The following is a 19,841-nucleotide window of genomic DNA, read 5'->3' as shown; positions in this document are numbered from 1 at the left end:
TAAAATATAACTGCAAGATATTGCTCTTATATAGAGTAAAATGTTTTGAGTGTAATGTAATCTTCATGACTTAAAAGTTTAAACATTGTCATATTTTCATTACATTTTAGTGATTGTTGTTTTAAACGATATTATGCAAAGTTGTAATTCAAATGTATGGTTTCTCTGGTGGCACATATTTGTCCATTTCATTACCAAGTGTCCCAATGACAGTGCATATGCTTGAGCAGCCCTCCTCTGCGGCTGTGCAGTGATTCTCTCTCTCTCTCTTTTTCTCTCTCTCTCTCTCACACACACACACACACTCGCACTGTCTCGGCTGTTCACATTCCCTGATAGAAGTACCAAGAAAATAATCGTTTATTGATCCATCGCGTCGGACAGCATGGTAAGCACAGGTCTTCTGTCACACGTCGTTCATTCTCAATTCATGATAGATGTTACAATGTTATTTTGAAACACTTTGTCAAACTTTTGATTCGCAACTGTCACGTTTTCAGCTCCGGCAGGAATGTGACGCGGCGAGGTCCGTGATTGTATGCGCTCCGGTTGAAGAATATAAAGCTTTATTCGGCTCTAATTTTATTTTGTGGTTACTGAAATCGGTTTTAGTTTAATATGAATCTCTGTCTCAGGCCTGGAGCTCGAGACGGCCATTTTAAGCTAATTTTAGCCGGTGCTTTAATCACTCTGAGCGCGCCTCTCCAACTTTTACTCACTGGCGCTGGAGAAATAAATAAATGATCGGAGCTGAATCGATGGAGTCATAGGAATATAATCAGAACGGTTATGCCGTTGCATGCTGTCAGATGTCTGTTGTGTGTCCTGGGGAGTGAATTGGGGCACTTGTTCATGATTCAGTAGGATTTAGTGGCCATGGTGTGAGAGAGAGAGCGAGAGTCGGAGCTCAACACCAGCTGCTCAAAGCGCGTCTGTGCGCATGCGCCACCACTGATTTAACTTACTGTTAACTACTTCACACTTACCAGTAATTACGATACTTGTAACCGTTACAATAGTTGACATTAGTTGTTTAATAAATATTGAATATATTACAAATTCACTAATTACGTTTTTAATGATATTACATATTCAGTACTTTTTCTCACTAGCCTACTAAACGTTGTTACTAATATATATAATATTTGTAATTTATAATAGTTGTTTTTTAAAAAAAAATCTATTTATAATTAATTATAAGTGTCTCTTTGTTCTTTATATATTCTGAATAGAATTTATTTCAATTCATGATAGTAACTTTTTAGTCTTACTAGTATTTGTTTTTAAATTCAACAATCAAGTAGCCATTTTCCTAGATATTATAAATAAGTACAAAATAAATTTCTCTAGAAATTAAAGAAAAATCAAATGCTGCTTATATCCATTGAATAGTTAATAGTTAAAGTGGAGTAGGTACTAGTAAGGAACTAGGGTGATATTATTTAGTTTGCTATACTATCATTTCTTAATTATTTTGAGTTTTTGCTTGGAAAAAATAAACTCTGAATATAGAAAAATATTAAAGGTATTTTGCTTCTCAAGTAAATTTAGCTTAAATTAAGAATTTTAAATATTTGTATTGGAAAACAAGACGATGTATTATTAATTAATTTTTTACAGTGCAGTTGGAGTAGTTAATTATATCTAAAGAATATATCCAAGTTAATAGTGTTCACCGTCTGTTTGATAACATGACATTTACTAACTGCTTGATCGTTACCGTACATTTCTGCCATATGGACATCAACTTGAGACAGTCACCACTGATAAGCTAATTTTCTGTAGAGCTGCTTTGCAACGATTTGCATCGTGAAATCAATCGCACTATACAAATAAACTTGAATTGAATTTAACATTAATCACTGTTTTGTTTCAATGGATTAATGCTCAGTTCAACCTTCCAGGGGCCTCATTTGTGTTGAAGGTGAAGTGTCATTGATCATGAATCCAAATGTCTTTAAAAAGTCCCAGGAGGAGCTGTCATAAATGTATCGTGGCCCAGGCACCCCGCTATGACTTGGCTTTGCAGCCAGTTTTTTCGACCGGGAGTGAGAGATTTGACTTGTAGTGACAGACCAGCTGGCAAGAGTCAGGGTTTGTGAGCAGCACTGGATCACTCAATGCCAGTGAGGTGATCCAAATCTCATGGCTTGTTACCTCTAATATTGCCTGGTAGATTCATACAGTAGTTATTTTTACTATAGATGCGCATTATCATGTTATTAACTTGGCTGTTGGAGAGTTTGGATATCCAAGTATGGATCCACAGACTTGTAGAACTGCTGTTTTCATCTCAACCGTCTCAATCTCATCCTCATCGCAGGCCTCTGGTGTCACAGTCAGTGATGAAGTCATCAAAGTCTTCAATGACATGAAAGTACGGAAGTCTTCGACCTCAGACGAGGTGAAAAAGCGCAAAAAGGCAGTGCTGTTCTGCCTCAGCGACGACAAGAAGAAGATCGTCGTAGAGGAGGGCAACCAGATCTTAGTCGGAGACATTGGAGACAGTGTTGATGACCCCTACGCCTGCTTCGTGAAGCTCCTTCCTCTCAATGACTGCAGATACGGCTTATACGATGCCACTTATGAAACTAAAGAGTCCAAGAAAGAAGACTTGGTATTTATATTTTGGTACGTAGTCTGGCAAAATAATTATTACAGATAATAATAAATAATAATTACAGATAATTTAAAAATACATGTTTTATTTGTTTATTTTTTCATTTTGAAATGTATTTATGCATTTATTTTTTATGCATTTAATCATGCATTTTTGTAATTTGATTTTAAATTTGTATTTTTTTAAGCATTAGTTCCAAATTGATTTATTTTTGTCTTAGAATTTGTTAGCTCTACCTATGGCAATACATACAACATTGTATCAGTACCAGAAAATCCAGCCAGCAAGTGAACTCTGATCAGTTATTGTACCTGTCAAACCAGACGTCACTTGTCTAGCTGGTTGTTTTTTTTTCCCAGAATACACTGATAGTTTAACGTCAGGCTTGTAAATATTGTTTCCATCTATATAAAAGCTTCAGTTAATAATAATAACCTTGCTATTTGTTGCTTTTCAATTCCTCTATCCTCTAACACACGTCAGTTAATTTTTCTTTGATGTTAGCATGTGCACTGCTATTTTTGATTATAGGGCCCCTGAAGGTGCGCCGTTAAAAAGCAAGATGATTTATGCTAGCTCGAAAGATGCCATTAAGAAGAAGTTTACAGGTGAGTACAGTCATATTCACTAAGAATACCCATAATGAATTTTTATAAAACAGATAGTATCTGGATGCTGGGTCCTGAGTGATGATTGGTCAATACATTCTTCCAAGAAATGTATGATATTGTAACAGATATGACAACAAATAACCAAACAAACTATATATATATATGTGACCCTGGAGCACAAAATCAGTCTTAAGTTGCTGGGGTATATTTTTAGCAAAAGCCAAAAATACATTGTATGGGTCAAATTTATCGATTTTTCTTTTATGCCAAAAATCATTAGAATATTAAGTAAAGATCATTTTCCATGAATATATTTTGTAAATTGAATACCATAAATATATCAAAACTTAATTTTTGATCACTAATATGCATTGCTAAGAATTCATTTGGACAACTTCAAAGGCGATTTTCTGAGTATTTAATTTTTTTTGCACCCTCAGCTTCCAGAATTTTGTATCTCAGCCAAATATCGTCAGATCCTAATAAACCATACATCAATGGGCAGCTTATTTATTCAGCTTTCCGATGATGTATAAATCTTAATTTCGAAAAACTGACACTTAAGACTGGTTTTGTGATCCAGGGTCACATATGTTATACATTAAAGAATCAATCCCAGTAAGATCAGGAACAAAGAAAGCACACGTAACTTTATATTCACATTGAAACAAAACACTCCACATTTTGAAATCATATGCAATCGTGTCCTTTTTCAGGTATCAAACACGAATGGCAGGTTAATGGTTTAGACGACATTCAGGACCGCTCAACCCTGGCAGAGAAGTTGGGCGGAAATGTGGTCGTATCGCTGGAGGGGAGACCATTGTAAACTCAACAGCCATGTGCCATCTGGATTCCACACGCTTTCATCTTAGCAGCTGTCTCTATCATATGATCATGAAGGAATAATCCTAGTTTGTCTTTATTTCCTTTTTTTTCCACATTAAAGAGATCTCATTAACATATGTAAGAAAAAATCTACCAGTTGAATGCTAGCTTACTTTTGCAGTTAGCTTTTATACGTCCCCAAAGAACTTGCTGTCTCCCTCTATGTGTTTTGCCAAACAACAGTAGAAAGCTTGGATGAGCAGATATTAAGAGTTGATATCTTTATGATGTATTCACAGAGATATGCTATTATGCTGTAAGAGAACTATATGAGAATGCTGTATATTCATGCCTCACAGCAATGCGTTAACAAGCACTTTACACGTTTGAAACTATTTATTTGAACTCTTCTACCTAATTTGGCTCTTTTGACACGGCGAACACATTAAGTTAATGCAGATAAACAAAGCACTTTTGGTTTTTACACTACCAGTTGAAGGAGGACTTTGGAATTTCTTTGTCTGTCAGCCCGGAATAGAAGTTACCACAGTTTTGATTCCTGTTACGCATATGGACATAAACAGATGGGTTCTGAACTCTTCCATTGCAGCGTTTGATTCAAACGCACCTCTGAACGTGAAGGCCGAGCTGCTTGGAATGATCTTTTTTTTTAACACTACATGAAAACACAATATTATCTGTAAAGATGGCAATATTTGCAGCCTGAAGTGAAACATTGTTTTTGAGATTGAGGAAGGTGCCACTTTGAAATAAAATGTTGTATCAAAATCCTTACAACTTCTAAACAAATTTAAATCTATCCATCTATCCGGTAATGCTGTATAGATGTGGGTCAAAGACAAAGGTCAAAATTTCCAAAAGTGATTTTATAGCTATAGAAAGCAGATTAAATGTAAGTAAAGTGTCTACTTTTAAACAAGTTTTTGGAGAATAAAATGTCAAAATTTGGTTGAAATAATTTTACATTGTTATTCAATGTAACACCATATTTATGTAAAAATTCAGACATGCTTATTCATTATTGTACATATTAAAATATATAAAAGAATAAGGGAGCATATTAAATTTTATTGTTTTAAAAGAGTAAAAAATTATTACTGATCAATGGGCAAAACCTAGGATAGTGGCAAATTTTAAAAATGTAAAATTAGAACTAATTAGTATTTGGGGTGAAAGTAATAAGACATTTAATATCTCAAAAACAAATTCCTTAAAATAAATATACATTAAAATAACATTACACTGAACGTCACTTCAATGGGTGTCTTCTGTAAATCAGAGAAAAATGTATGATATTTATTTTTTGCTCGGAAAAACAAAATTGCATTTAAATTAAACAGAAAACTTAAAAAAAAAAAAACAAGAAAGCAGTATTACACTTTTTGTTTTTATGCTTATGCCCTTTTTAGTCTTTGACGCATATACAAAAAGGTCAATACAAACTTTTTAAATCTGCTTTAGGCAATTTTTAAAGTTTCTCGACAAACTTTCATTTTCTGTTTACTGAATGGTTTGTTAGTATTTGGTTAAGCTTTTTTAGGCATTCTGATTCTTTCATATCAATCAGTAAAGCGTTGCAAAATCATTTACATACATTTTTATATTGGGGCAGCCGCTGTCTTAAAGCACTTAATAAAGTTGAAATGAGCCTCCTTCATTACTTCTTACAGGCCGGGCCGTTTCTATGAGCGGGGTCTTGCAGTAGATCTGGGCTTGAGGCCAGTGGCTGCTTTTCCCTTTGGAGAATTTGATCCGCAGGCAGGGAGCAATCCTCTGCTGCTCGGCGCTATTTATGGCCAGCATGCTTTTGTGTCTTGTCATCGTTGTCCACAAATGGCAAAACTGAACATGCTTGCAAAGAGCTACAAAAGGGACGCTGGTGGACAGACTGGGCAGCGGTTATAAAGAGCGGTTTTCACTCTTCAGTGGAGTAGCACCAATGAAAAGAAAGGTCTCTGTTTCAGTGAAAAACTTAGGGGGCTGCTCTCAAATATCACAGACCATTTTAAAATACAATGTGTAGATTGTTACAAATCTAATCCCTAAAAATCCCTGCCATAAGAGCTCTTGGAGAAGGAAAGTACTGGCCTTCATCTGTGCTGTTGATTATGGTTCAGTGAACACAATGCTGTCTCCCCTGGGAAATTTCTAGTAGTTCTTATGAAACTAGTTCTCTGTGCATGTAGGCGTGTATTTTGGGGGTGCAGACCTGGATATGATATGATATAGACTGATATTCACCTAAATTGAGGTTTTCAATGGCAAATGACAATAATCTAGAGAGTTCATTGATAGCAAATGGTATTTACATAAAATTACTAATAATAAATGAATAACGAATTACAAAAAATTATTAAATTAATTATATACTAAATGTATTATATATAAAAAAATATATATATATATTGTTTACTTATGTTTATTATTACCTTGGAACTGACACACTGGTTATCAACCGATGCAGTAATCTCAAAATAGTAAAAGTATCCACCAGTTAATTGGCCTGAATGATATATTGATCTGTCATTAGTATCAGAAATCAGAAAATAATTTTGTTTAATTATAAACTCTCACACAAACATCTCTTTAGCTACATTGCCATTCAAAGGTTTGAGGTCGGTAAGATTTTGCCATGTTTCATGTCTCTTATTCTCACCAAATATAGAAAAAAATACTATTACAATTTAAAATAACTTTTCTATTTCAATATATTTTAAGATGTAATTTATTCCTATGATGACAAAGCAGAATTTTCAGCATCATTACTCCAGTCTTCAGTGTCACATGATCCTTCAGAAATCATTCTAATATGCTGATTTGATGCTCAAGAAACATTTCCTTTAATTAATAACAACGCTGTATTAGTTGCTTTGCTAAATTTTAAAATTATTAAAACAAAATGACCCATTATTATGCATTGTCAATGATACATAATTAAGTATCAGTACTTGTAAAAATAGAACAATCTTTACTTTAAAGGCACCATGCAGACAGCAAGAAAATGATTTAGTTTATTTAGTTGCAATCTTTTCAGATCAATCAAAATTTTCAACTATTATTAGTCAGAGCTTTTATGTCCACCGCTGCATGAAACAAAGTGCCTTTCATGTAAGCCCTGAATCTCTGAGTCTGAAAATAAACAAATGACCTTCCTCTAGATTCGGTGCAGTGAAAGGGTGTATCCACCGCGCTCTGAGTATTGATAGCTTGCTGCTGCAAAGCACGTGAGAATGAGTGACATGTTGTTAAAAACATTTCACTGGCTTAGCCGTTCCTTCTCATTTAAACTGAAGATCTATTTAAAGGTAGTTTAGTTTAGCCAAAAATTTGTACTCACCTTCAGGACAGATGCAGATGAGTTTGTTTCAGATCTGGAGAAATTTAACATTCCTTCACTTGCTCACCAATGGATCCTCTGCAGTGAATGGGTGCCGTCAGAATAAGAGTTCAAACAGCTGATAAAAACATCACAATAATCCACACCACTCCAGTCCATCAGTTAATGTCTTGTGAAGCGAAAAGCTGTGTGTTTATAAGAAAACAAATCCATCATTACAACATTTTTTACTTTAAACGTTCCTTCTCGTTAAGAGTCCTGAATCAGGAGTGAAATCTGGACAGATCAAGCACCATCTACAAGAGAAAACAGTCCAAAACAGTTCAAAACAAATATGTTGGTGAATTTTGATGTGAGAGGACAACAGGGGATGGACTTTTTCACTGGAGGAAGCGTTATTACGGATTAATAACTCGTATTTTGACCAAAAGTGACCGTTTACAATTAAAATGCCTTAATGCTGAGTGTTTACAAGAAACAAACCCATCTTTTCACATCACAAGACATTAACTGATGGACTGGAGTGGTGTGAAATACTGAAATACTGACGGCTAACAATACATTTCTCCAGATCTGTTCTGATGAAGAAACAAACTCATCTACATTTTGGATGGCCTGAGGTTAAAATTTTAATTTTTAGGTGAACTATTCCTGGGATGAAAGGAATGTGAGGAGAGAGGAGTTGCGATGTTGATAATGTAGTTACAATATTCTAAGTAAAAAAAGATTTTTGGCATATAGGAACTATGTTATGATTTACTCAAACAGTACACTAACAGTAACAATAAATTCATCAGTAAACATTTCATGGGCATTTTGGTGAAATGAACAGTTTGATTGGTTGCTTTGCAGGGGAATTGTTGTGTCTATTGCAGTGCAACATGACCTGCTGAGGGCATATCAGTGTGTTATTGCATGTTGCAGAGTCACAAGATTTCACCTGAGGACAAAGTTACTCAATATGTTATGATGTCTGCGATGGTGATGCCTGTATATCGTTTCTCAATATGTGTTCATGTCCTAAACTGGTGTTTTGTTGTTTCAACATCCCGAATAAAAAGTGTATACACTATACAACTGATATTAGGCAGCACCAGTGTACAGCAGACCTATGCAGCAGCAAAACAGGTTGAAAATAAAAACTATTACATAATGTATATGGTCAGAAACAATAAGATAAATAAGTATAAATGACAAATTATAGCTTGCAATTAATTTTACAAAATTTCATTATATAAATAAAAATAACTCATTAGTAAAATATATAAAGAAAAGTATTTAAGCGTATACAGAAAAATAATTAGAACTCACCTGGCTTGAAATAATTCATTAGTGGGGTGTTTGAGTAATAACAGCATCACGCTAACAGCAAGTGAGTTTGTCGCCCTCTAGTGGTGAGTAATCACATCAACACACAATCACATAAACATCAGCGACCCCTGTTCTGTACAGACTTTGTTAGTGAATGTTTCACTCATGAAGTTTGCTATATAAGCTATTTATAACTCGCTTCTTATGTACTAAAATATAAAATAATAATACTAATGTATTTTATTTATTCACATAGTAAAGAATATATACATGAATATATACATATTTCTTACTATGAATAAATAAAATACATGTATATGTACATACGAATATACATAACATATCTGAATAAGAAAATTAACAAGAAACCTAAAAAAAGAACCTAAATATAATATATAAATGCAATCGAATAATAATATAAATAAATATAATTAAACATTATTTATTTTATTTATATAGTAAAACCAGTGTTTACAAAGTGCTTTACGAGAAATATGTTTGGCCTACATGTATATTTATATACAAATATACATAACATTGGAATGATAAGATAACAAGAATAAAACAAACATATAATACATATGATATAATGTAATATAATAATATAATATAATATTCAAATTAATATAATAATAATATAAACGCTATTTATTATTCATATAGTAAAAACAGTGAATGTTTTGCTTACATGCATGTGTAGAGACAAATATACAAAATATCTGAATAATAAAATTACAAGAAAATAAAAGAGTAAAGCCAAACCTATAATATAATATAATATAATATAATATAATATAATATAATATAATATAATATAATATAATATAATATAATATAATACAGATTTAAATCTAGCAGTAATAATAAAACAACAACGACAATAATAATAATGAACGTAATTTATTTGATTAATATAGTAAAAAAAAAAAAGGTTTACAAACTGATATACAAGGAATCTGTTTAGCCTGTATGTATATGTAATAAAATCTACATAACGTGCATAAATGAGATAAAAAATAAAAAAAAAATCTAAAATGTAAAATCTGTAAAATCTAATAAATGGTGCAAACCTTTGCTTGAACACTTGAAGGCTCCACCTCTCAGATCTGCTGCCTCAGTGACGTCACACACTCCGCCACATTCATACTCCACCCGCAGCAGCCATGATGGTGGGTGCTTTTCTCTCTCCCTCCCTCCACCCTTAATATTTACACCTCTAATCCTCCGATGCGTCGAGTAATAACGAGCATGTGTCGTCTGTACATTCCGTTCGTTCGTTCTGATCTCTCTGTGTGTCTCTCCGCAGCAAGAAGGGCTGGACGATGGTCCCGATTTCCTCTCGGAGGAGGACAGAGGAGTAAGTTTTTTTTTTCTTCCTGTCCTCATTTCTACTCTCCCTCTGTCCACCTGCCGTGCGGTGTGCATGTTTGTTGTGTGTGTGTGTGTGTGGTCAGAGGACGTGTGTATTACTGCTGGTGTCACTGTGGCCCTGTGTGTGTGTGTGTGTCCTATTTGAGTCCGTCTGTTCACTTCCTCCTGACAAACCTCACACACACAGACCCATGTATGCACAATAATTCGCCTTGGACTCTCTAGTGTGATGACAACACCAGAAACTAGGGCAAGAACCCACAAACCCTGTCACTCCATTAACCATGAACTCATCTTGCTGGTTAAATAACCCTGTTAAAGTTAAAGAATAAACGAACAGTGTGTCATCGAGCTGTGCAGATACTGTGGTGAATGTTACTGTGTAACAAAAACTGTTACTTTACATAATTATGTGACGAATTCTTATCTGTACAAATGTGAAACAACGATGCATTATACTGTAACATCAAATGAAACAATGTTGCTGTATTTTGTTGTTACATTGTTGTTCTGCAATGTAACTTTAATGGATTTTATTTGGATACACCTTACAGTAATTACAACTTTAATGTATACCATTCACTTGTAGAGGAAATGGCCATGTAGAAAAACTCTGGGTTTTGAATAACGTATATAAAAAAAATAATCTTTCATAATAAATTAAAAAAATATAATAATAATACACTTTAGATTAACAAAAATGTACAATAGTAACCATAGTTTCTGGCAAAATATAATATTTACTACAGATTTCGTTACTGTAATACTCTTTTGTAGTTTAATATTATAATATTTAAAAAAGCTCATTATTTAATTCTATGATATAGCATATTACAATATTGTAATAGTTTTACTGTCAAAATTATAATAACTGCCTAACATTTCAGTGCAGTGCTGGTTTGTATTAAATGTAATATTTATTATATGTTTTTTGAGTATTTTAGGTTAAATGCATATATTTGTATAAGGGAATATGTATGTATATTTTAGGTGCAATTTCTTCAAAGTTTTTCATGGTTGTAAACTGTTAAAAGTACAAATATTCCATGTTTCCTTGAGAAATGATGTTGCTGCGGTCATTGTCTTCTACTTAAATGTAACAATATCGATTAGAAATGTTTTATAATTAGATGAAACAAACTTTTTGTGTAATATTCAAAAAGGAAAGCAGTATAATTGCAGTAGACTCCATCTCCTGCGGTCCTCACTGTTTGAGCTATTGATGCTATTAAATGACGCTGTATTTATTGAATTATTTTAATAGCCAAGGGCAGTGAATGTGGATCTTCAAACCGATGCAACACTACAGGTGGACATTTCAGATGCTCTGAGCGAGAGAGACAAGGTCAAGTTCACCGTCCATACAAAGGTACACAGCATCAATGAAAAAAAAATCTACTAGGATTGCGTGTTTGTGATTTCAGCCCTGCCTCCAAAATCTACTTTATGCACATGCATTCACTCATTAAGTGATGATTTATGTTTTTTTTTTTCAGAGCACTCTACCTAATTTCAAGCAGAATGAGTTTTCAGTGGTCAGACAGCATGAAGAATTTATCTGGCTCCACGACTCGTTTGTGGAAAATGAAGAATACGCAGGTTATATTGTAAGTACCATTATGTGTTTAGCGTGTTATAGTATAGGTTTGATTAGTGATGTAACAGATAGCTTGCCCGTTAACCGCAATCGCAGGCCAGTTGTTTGCAATTATGCTTGTAATGTCATTCTTTAATTTGCTTCTCACTGGACACTGTGTTTGAACTGTATGTGTCGTGCTCTCGTTTAAACACTGCTTCATTATGTGTGTGAGAGCAAACGTTCCAGTCAGTCGTGCCAAGGCTGAAATCATTGCTTAATGTTCTTTTATAGGCGTGGTGTACATAACAAGGTCTGTTGTTGCATGACGAATCTCATTTTGTTGTAGTTCAGGTGCAAGATAAAAAAGGAAGTGATTTTTTTTCTGCAGTTTCCATTGTGGATGTATTGGTTGAAACTATTATTAAGCTAGAAGAGTAAAATGACAAAATTGATGTGTGATATGCTTTATTACTTTTCCATGCCATATTCATTTTGTTTAAACGTTTGCGGTCGGTAAGATTGTGTTTTTTATTTTTAAGAAATTAATACTTTTTTTGTGACATTTATGATGTTACAAAAGTCTTATTTTTAATGAGATGCTGTTCTTTTAAACTTCTTATGCTTTAGAGTCTTTAATAAAATGCATCATGGATTCTACGAAAATATTAAGCTGCACAACTGTTTTCAACATTGATAATTATAAGAAAGCAGCTGATCAGAATATTAGAATGATTTCTGAAAGTCATGTGACACTGAAGACTGGAGTAACAATGCTGAAAATTCAGCTTTGCATCACTGGAATAAATTACATTTTACAATATATTCAAATAGAAAACTGTTATTTTGAATTGTAAAAATATTTCACAATATATTATTATAATGTACATTATTTTCAGTATCAAATAAGTCTTTTGCTATCTGATTTAATATAGTTCCATCTGGGAAGCTCAGATTAATACTCAACACAGAAAGAGTCCCGGCACTGACTGCCATTTACAATATCATCAAAGCAGGCCTGAATTATTTATAGCACTTTGCATCAGGCACAGCAGTGTGAGCGATTGCATTTTTCATTCAGTGAATGATGATATTACGAATCCCAGAGTCTCATTACCGACACCCTCTAAAGGCAAACTGAAGCTGTTTTGGGAGTCATAATGCTAACATAAAAACTTTCCCTGTAGATTCCTCCTGCTCCTCCGAGACCGGATTTCGATGCATCACGGGAGAAACTTCAGAAGCTGGGTGAAGGTGAAGGATCTATGACCAAGGAGGAGTTCACTAAGATGAAACAGGAGCTGGAGGCGTGAGTTGATCGTCTTCATTTATGATTGTTAGTGCGTTGCTAGTTGCGTGACTTCATTATTAATAATATGAAAATGTGTTGCAGTGAATATCTGGCCATCTTCAAGAAGACTGTGGCAATGCATGAGGTCTTTCTGTGCCGTGTTGCTGCCCACCCCGTCCTGCGCAAAGACTTGAACTTTCATGTTTTCTTAGAGTACAACCAAGACGTAAGTGTGCCATTTTTAACATTATTGTTGTAAGTACAAGTACAATATTGTTTTTAAGTGTTACTATTATGTAGTGTTTATGTATTATTATGCATGTTATTATTTACTATATTTTAACCATTGTTTTTTTTAAGGCAATTCATCTTGTATAAGTATATATTATTTGATAATGAATTTTTTTTTTCTGCAGTGAATTAAAAATATTAAATGTTGCTTAAAGTCTCCTTTAATTAGTTTTCTTTTTTTTATTTGAAACTTGAATACAAACCAGAGGATCAGATTATTCCTAACAAATGACATAAGTGCAAACAGCAGATAAGATTGTGCAAAGCAAACTTGAAGAATATTTTGTATAAGAATAACATGTTGAAGCCAAAACAAATATAGGAATGAGAGTTTCATTCTCAGTAGGAATATATATATATAAAAAAAGAGCATTTAATTGTTCATTTGCCCTTCACTTGTAATTACAGCTGAGTGTACGAGGGAAAAACAAGAAGGAAAGGCTGGAGGATTTCTTCAAGAACGTGGTGAAGTCTGCAGATGGGGTTCTTGTGGCTGGAGTGAAGGTCAGTTCAGTTCAGTTCAGGCCTTCTTTCCAAAACATGTGACTGTTTTATGTGACTCTGCTTTAGACAGGCACTGTTCTGAGAAATTATTTACTTTGGCTTGAGCTGCTTTGTGTTTAGCTGTGGGTTGAATTATGGTTTATGACTCCCTGGGGAATGCTTCACTAGTAGTGGAATGCACAGTGGCCAAAACCAAAAATATAGTTAAAAATACATTATGGTTCAAATGTTTGGGGTCAGAAGAAGTCTTGTATGTTCATCCAGGTTGCGTTTTGTTTTGTATGTGTGTATGTATGTGTATATAATTGTTTTCTTTTTGAATATTACAAAAAAGTAATTTATTCCTGTGATGCAAAGGTGAATTTTCATCAGCCAATACTTCAGTCTTCGGTGTCACATGATCTTTCAGAAATCAGTCTAATTTGCTGCTGAAGAAGATTTGCTGCTCATTCCTGATTCTTTGATAAATAAACAATTCAAAATAACAGGATTAATTTGAAATAGAAATCTTTTGTAACATTTTAAATGTTCTTACTGTCACTTTTGATCAATTTAATGTATCCTTGCTGAGTAAACATTAATTTCTTTAAAATAAAAAAAACTATTGAACAGCAGTTTACATTTAAGTAAGGCTGCCAGAAAACATCCATTTCATCATGTTTCTCAAAATCATATTATTTCTTCATGAGATTATTTTAAAAAATATATATTTTTGCATTTTACTGAACAGTTTATTTATTTATTTTTATCACAGGACGTTGATGATTTCTTTGAACACGAGAAGACATTCCTTTTAGAGTACCACAACCGTGTCAAAGAGGCGTCTGCCAAATCTGATCGAAAGATCAGGTCTCACAAAAGTAAGTTTCTCTTGTCATTATCTTATCTTTATGGGTGAACGCGTCACACATTTATAAATGCTTGTGGCTCACATAGGGCTGCACGATAAATCGAAATGAAATCAGAAATATGTTTTGGTCATTCACATCATTTTCTTGCATACAAATGTTTAATCTTTTCCTTGTGTGCCGTGAGTCTTATTGGCACAACACTGGAACATGATCTGGATGAGCAGAATGCTGTGAAACAGTGTTAAGTGCTATACCACTGAGCCAATGAATGTGTGAAACACTGACAGCGTTTCCTCATCTAGAGATCTAACAGGACGTGTGTTTCAGATGCAGCGGATGATATCAACAGAATCGCCTCCACGCTGTACACCTTAGGAACCCAGGACTCCACAGATCTGTGCAAGTATGACAATGATTTCCCATTTTCCAGAGCTCCAAAATGGATTTTTTTTTTGGGCCGTTCACACTGAATGCGTTTTTCCATTCCACTCCACTACTTTTCATACCACTTCACTCACTTCTTATACTACAACACAAAAACATTATGACTGTGCAGCATCTTGCACATTACAATCTAAAAACATGGTGTTCAAGTTAAAAAAAAGTTTTAAAAAATGTTTTTTTTTTGTGCCTTGCATTTTTAAAACAGAAATGTGTGAATGGCCCCTTAGTCTTTGTAGATCTGTTAATGGCTTTTTGTTTTGTTCCCTCCTAAACAGATTTTTCTTGAAAGTATCAGAGCTTTTTGAGAAAACACGGGTAAGCATTTCCAGTTTCATAATCATTTTAATATAGACACACTTTTAATAATTTAGTGTTGTCCTAGGTTTAATTCTTAATTTTTAAAATCATGTAACATTTAAAACATTATGACATAATATGTATAAGAACTATTCATTACAGTTTATTATAAAATATGATCATTATTAATGTTAATAAAAATGATTATTTATTGTTTGTTCATGTCAGTTCACAGTACAATGAATCTAATGTGATTCTGAACCAATACAGTTTTGATTTTAAAAATGTATTAGTACATGCTGAAATTAATATTAACTAAGATTAATAAATGTTGTAGCAGTATTATTCATATACAATAAACAATTAAAATTTATAATAATAACATAATAAATATTATATTATATTTTAATTAATATTTTAATTAGTTTTATATTTTATTTTATTTTGTTTTTGTTATATTGTCATTTTTATTCAATATTTAATATTAATATTTAGCTATATTTTTAATTAAATAACTTTTAATTATATTTTTAATGTGTGTGTATATATATATATATATATATATATATATATTATATATATATATATATATATATATATATATATATATATATATATATATCTATATATATAATAAATTGTTCTTAAAATTTTTCATTTAAAAAGTGTATAAGATGATTACAGTTTTTAAACACTTTTGTGACTACCTTACTCTCTAAGGTGAAGAGAAGTTAATTTTTTCATTTGTTATGTCTTAACCTTTTCTCAAAAGAGAAGGCAGAATTTGATGAATCCGAGAGTTAGGGGCTATAGAGTCACTCACCTCTTCCTCTGTTGTTTCCTGTTCAGAAAATTGAAGCGCGCGTGGCGGCCGATGAGGATTTGAAACTTGCCGACTTGTTGAAGTATTACCTCAGAGAGTCGCAAGCCGCTAAGGTAGAGATGTGTGGTCAGCATGTTGAACTGGCAGCTGGTCATTAGAGGACTTTCCTTCCGACATTAGTGAGTGATTTGTTGCTGTAGCCCTGGGATACAATGTAATTAAGCTACAGAAGTGATTCTGACTTGACTATCCAAGGCAAAACAGTGGAACAGTGACCTCATGGAGTATAAGATTGAGTTTAATACAGTATTGACTGTTTGTTGCAGAGGATTGGTCTTCTGCTGTTCATAGTTCCTGCTTCTTGACCCCGTTTAAAACACTTTTAGATTACGTGTGTTTTCTTTCTTTGTAAATTGCATTCTCTCTTCCACAGGACCTCCTGTACAGACGAGGAAGAGCATTAGTTGATTATGAGAACGCTAATAAAGCTCTGGACAAAGCCCGAGCTAAAAACAAGGACGTCCTACAAGCAGAAACCACGCAGCAAGTGTGCTGTCAGAAGTTTGAGAAAATCTCTGAATCTGCAAAACAAGGTAATTCATATGTATTATTCAAACAGTGATTTCAGTACAAAACTACTTGATTTTGCACCGTTCCCCAATCAGACGCAACGTAATAAAAGCTGTTCTTCTTTGTTAACTGGCACAGCCAATTGCCATTTGTTGATTGCTTGGTTTTAATAGGTGTCACACTAGTTGGCTCCACCCACTGTTATGTCATTGGTCCAAAATCTGACTCCACAGATCTGATCAGTTCTGATTGTCTCATTTCACACTAGGGCTGAATAATCAAAATAAAACTAAAATAAACCTTAAGTGTGATATTGCTTAATGCTATTATCAAATTGCTACTTAAAAAGCTATTATTGCTATTATGAAAGGCTATGATTTAATTATAGGGGTCATATGATGCGATTTCAAGTTCAAAGTATTTCAAAGTGAAAATACTTTGTTTGGTCTTCTATAAGAGAAAAGTTGTATTTACAACACTGTTCCAGAACAGTTCAACCCAAATATATAGATGTGTGCAGCACATTTTATGGAGTGTTTCCTGAACCTGGGAGAGTAGCCTAGAATGCCGTCTGTTCTGACTCACAGCCTGTAAGTACGTTTTCATATTTAAAGAATTTGCCACACTGACTATTCAAAACGCAAGTATTGAGCAGTGTAGAGTAGTGCTTGTTGTTTATCGTTTTTCTGATCACAAATGCAGACATAGTTTTATAATCACGCGGTGCGATGCAACGTAAATCGTAAAAAGACAGTATAAGTCATTATAATCAGTAATTATGTCCCCACTGGAAGCAACAAATGCCTCGTTTATAATTTGTTTTATTGTTTTGTCTCGGCGCACCGGGACACGCATCACAGTATGGTAAGGGGCGTAACATTTCCGTCACATCCACGTGAGGTATTCAGCCAATCACATCGCGCTGGATAGCTGGCCAATCAGAGCACACCGCTCTTTTCAGAACGATGAGCTTTGTAAAAATCGACGCGTTTCAGAAAGGCGGGGCATAGAGGAGAATCAATAATGTATAGTATGTGGAAAATAATGTTTTTTTTTAACCTTAAAACGCATAAACACATTTCATTACACCAAACACACAAAATAATGTTCTTTTTTTAGCAACATCATACGACCCCTTTAAATAAATATATGCAAAGCATATTTTGTGAAGCGTGTGAGCTTCTCAGAGTGGGTTTAAGCAGACTAAATATGTCACCAGAGAGAAGTCTGTCATTTTCACAGCAATATCCAGTTATAACATTTTGATTAAACATTACAAGGTCAGAGTTTTTTTTTTTTTTTTTTTTTTAATGAAATACATGCATGGATGTATTGTCCATTTAGAAAAATAAGAAGGTGAATTTTCATTTCTTACTGACTCTAACAGCTCCTTGAGGTTACCTGCTTGATGGTTGAACATTTGAATATTATTTGTATAGTAATACTGTATAACTGTAAAATTTTATACTGTATATTGTTATTATTATTACTATTAAAAAAATACATATTTTATTTTATGTATTTTTTAAAAAATTATTTTACAGAGCTATATCACAACAGGGATATTTGTTTAATGTTTTTATTTAGTAATCTGACATTTTTTTAAATCAGAAAAATCAAGTTTCTTTTGGATCCCCCCCCCCCCCCCTAAACCGTGCAGCTCTACTTAAACTTTCAATCTGAACTGGGAATTTTATTTGGACGAGGTGTTTATGTGGATATGTGTTTTTTAAAATGAACTCGATGTTAAATTGTTATGTGGCATATTGCTTTTACCCTCAGATTGCTCTCGGGAGTCACTTTGGATAAAAGCTGTTTTGCTCACTAAATATTAATGCTTGTGTTCCATTTAGAACTGATAGATTTCAAGACACGGCGAGTAGCAGCGTTCAGAAAGAACTTGGTGGAGCTGGCCGAGCTGGAACTCAAACATGCCAAGGTTTCCATTCACTTCATACTGTGACTCTTCACTGATGTCAGACCCATGTATTGTTTATTCATGATATGCTCTGATCTCTCTCCAGGGGAATCTACAGTTGCTGCAGAGCTGTCTGGGGGTCCTGAAAGGGGACACTTAGGTCCTCGAGCATGGTTCTCCATATAGGGCTTTCCCTGCTTTGGTCTCGTCTTCATTCGGAAGATGGAGGAGAGAACATACCTGGGGTCAGTTTGTCTAAAGAGACGTCTGTACTTACCACTACCAGAGACACCATACTCCCTCCACAACCCCCCTAAAGTGAGGCAGTCCACTGTGGAAGATCACCTGGTCCACACCGCACAACATACACGACTTCATTTAATCACACATTTTTAACTTTTAATTGTTAATTGTTTTCCATGGGATTTGCTACATCGTTTTCGGCAGTTTTTGTCCCGTTTGTTTCGTTTTGCTTGGTTTTGTTTTCCCTGTTGTAATCTTCGAAGTTAGTTTTGGTGATCTGTGTGTGGATGCTGCTCAGATATCTTGTTCAAGTTGAGCTGATTGTTATTACAATTAAAGTGTATGGTCACTCAAAGCCTTGTACATGTGTTAGTTTTCATCGTATAGCTATGGTTCGTCGTAATCGGACTCATATTCTGCAAAGCCGTTTATTCCTTTTTTCATTCCTAACAAATAATGCTTCGAGTATGTTTGCCTTAAAATGTAGATTCATATGACATTGTAAAAAAAAAAAAAAAAAAACATACATGGATGCATTTTTTTTCTCCAGATTTATTTTTAAGTGCACTGTATATGAATGTTGTTTTCTTTTTCACAATATGTGACCAAAGCTTCCATTTATTCAGATGGAGGAATGCAGAGATAAACTGATAACAATGATAAAATGACCATGAAAATAACAACAAATAAATGATGCTGTTTACTTTAAGTGATTTTTTTTTAATGCAAACAGAAAAACTGATGGTTTGAATTAATGGACAATAAATCAAGGCAGTGTTCGCTTACTTGCAAAATATTTTTATCTTACACAATAAGATTTCTTTAATACAATCCAGCTGCCACTTATAGTTTGGGAGACCTTTAAATAGTCTTTGATTATTTATTAAATTTAAAAATATCATAAAAAATGCATTTACACAAGTTGTAACCGCAA

The 19,841-nt window shown here is 33.7% G+C and overlaps 2 protein-coding genes across 2 annotated transcripts; both read left to right on the top strand.

Annotated features, from left to right (window-relative positions):
• The first annotated feature begins 237 nt into the window (after positions 1-237).
• Positions 238-4,841, top strand: LOC109105126 (cofilin-2). The gene is made up of 4 exons (XM_019118470.2): positions 238-388; positions 2,324-2,631; positions 3,152-3,228; positions 3,948-4,841. Exons 1-4 carry the CDS (start codon positions 386-388, stop codon positions 4,058-4,060), a joined length of 501 nt encoding a protein of 166 aa, XP_018974015.1. The 5' UTR covers positions 238-385; the 3' UTR covers positions 4,061-4,841.
• A 4,950-nt stretch (positions 4,842-9,791) lies between these two features.
• LOC109105125 (sorting nexin-6) lies at positions 9,792-19,616 on the top strand. The gene is made up of 14 exons (XM_042773590.1): positions 9,792-9,897; positions 10,035-10,085; positions 11,364-11,468; positions 11,596-11,706; positions 12,863-12,984; positions 13,069-13,192; positions 13,666-13,761; positions 14,516-14,621; positions 14,940-15,015; positions 15,332-15,371; positions 16,203-16,289; positions 16,610-16,769; positions 18,600-18,685; positions 18,771-19,616. The coding sequence occupies exons 1-14, from the start codon at positions 9,892-9,894 to the stop codon at positions 18,822-18,824; spliced, it is 1,224 nt and encodes a 407-aa protein (XP_042629524.1). The 5' UTR covers positions 9,792-9,891; the 3' UTR covers positions 18,825-19,616.
• The last annotated feature ends 225 nt before the right edge of the window (positions 19,617-19,841 follow it).

Source organism: Cyprinus carpio, chromosome A17, assembly GCF_018340385.1.
Source record: "Cyprinus carpio isolate SPL01 chromosome A17, ASM1834038v1, whole genome shotgun sequence".
Taxonomy (NCBI): Eukaryota; Metazoa; Chordata; class Actinopteri; order Cypriniformes; family Cyprinidae; genus Cyprinus; species Cyprinus carpio.
Note: the sequence above shows the minus strand (reverse complement) of the source record. Positions and strands in the feature narration are given on the sequence as shown.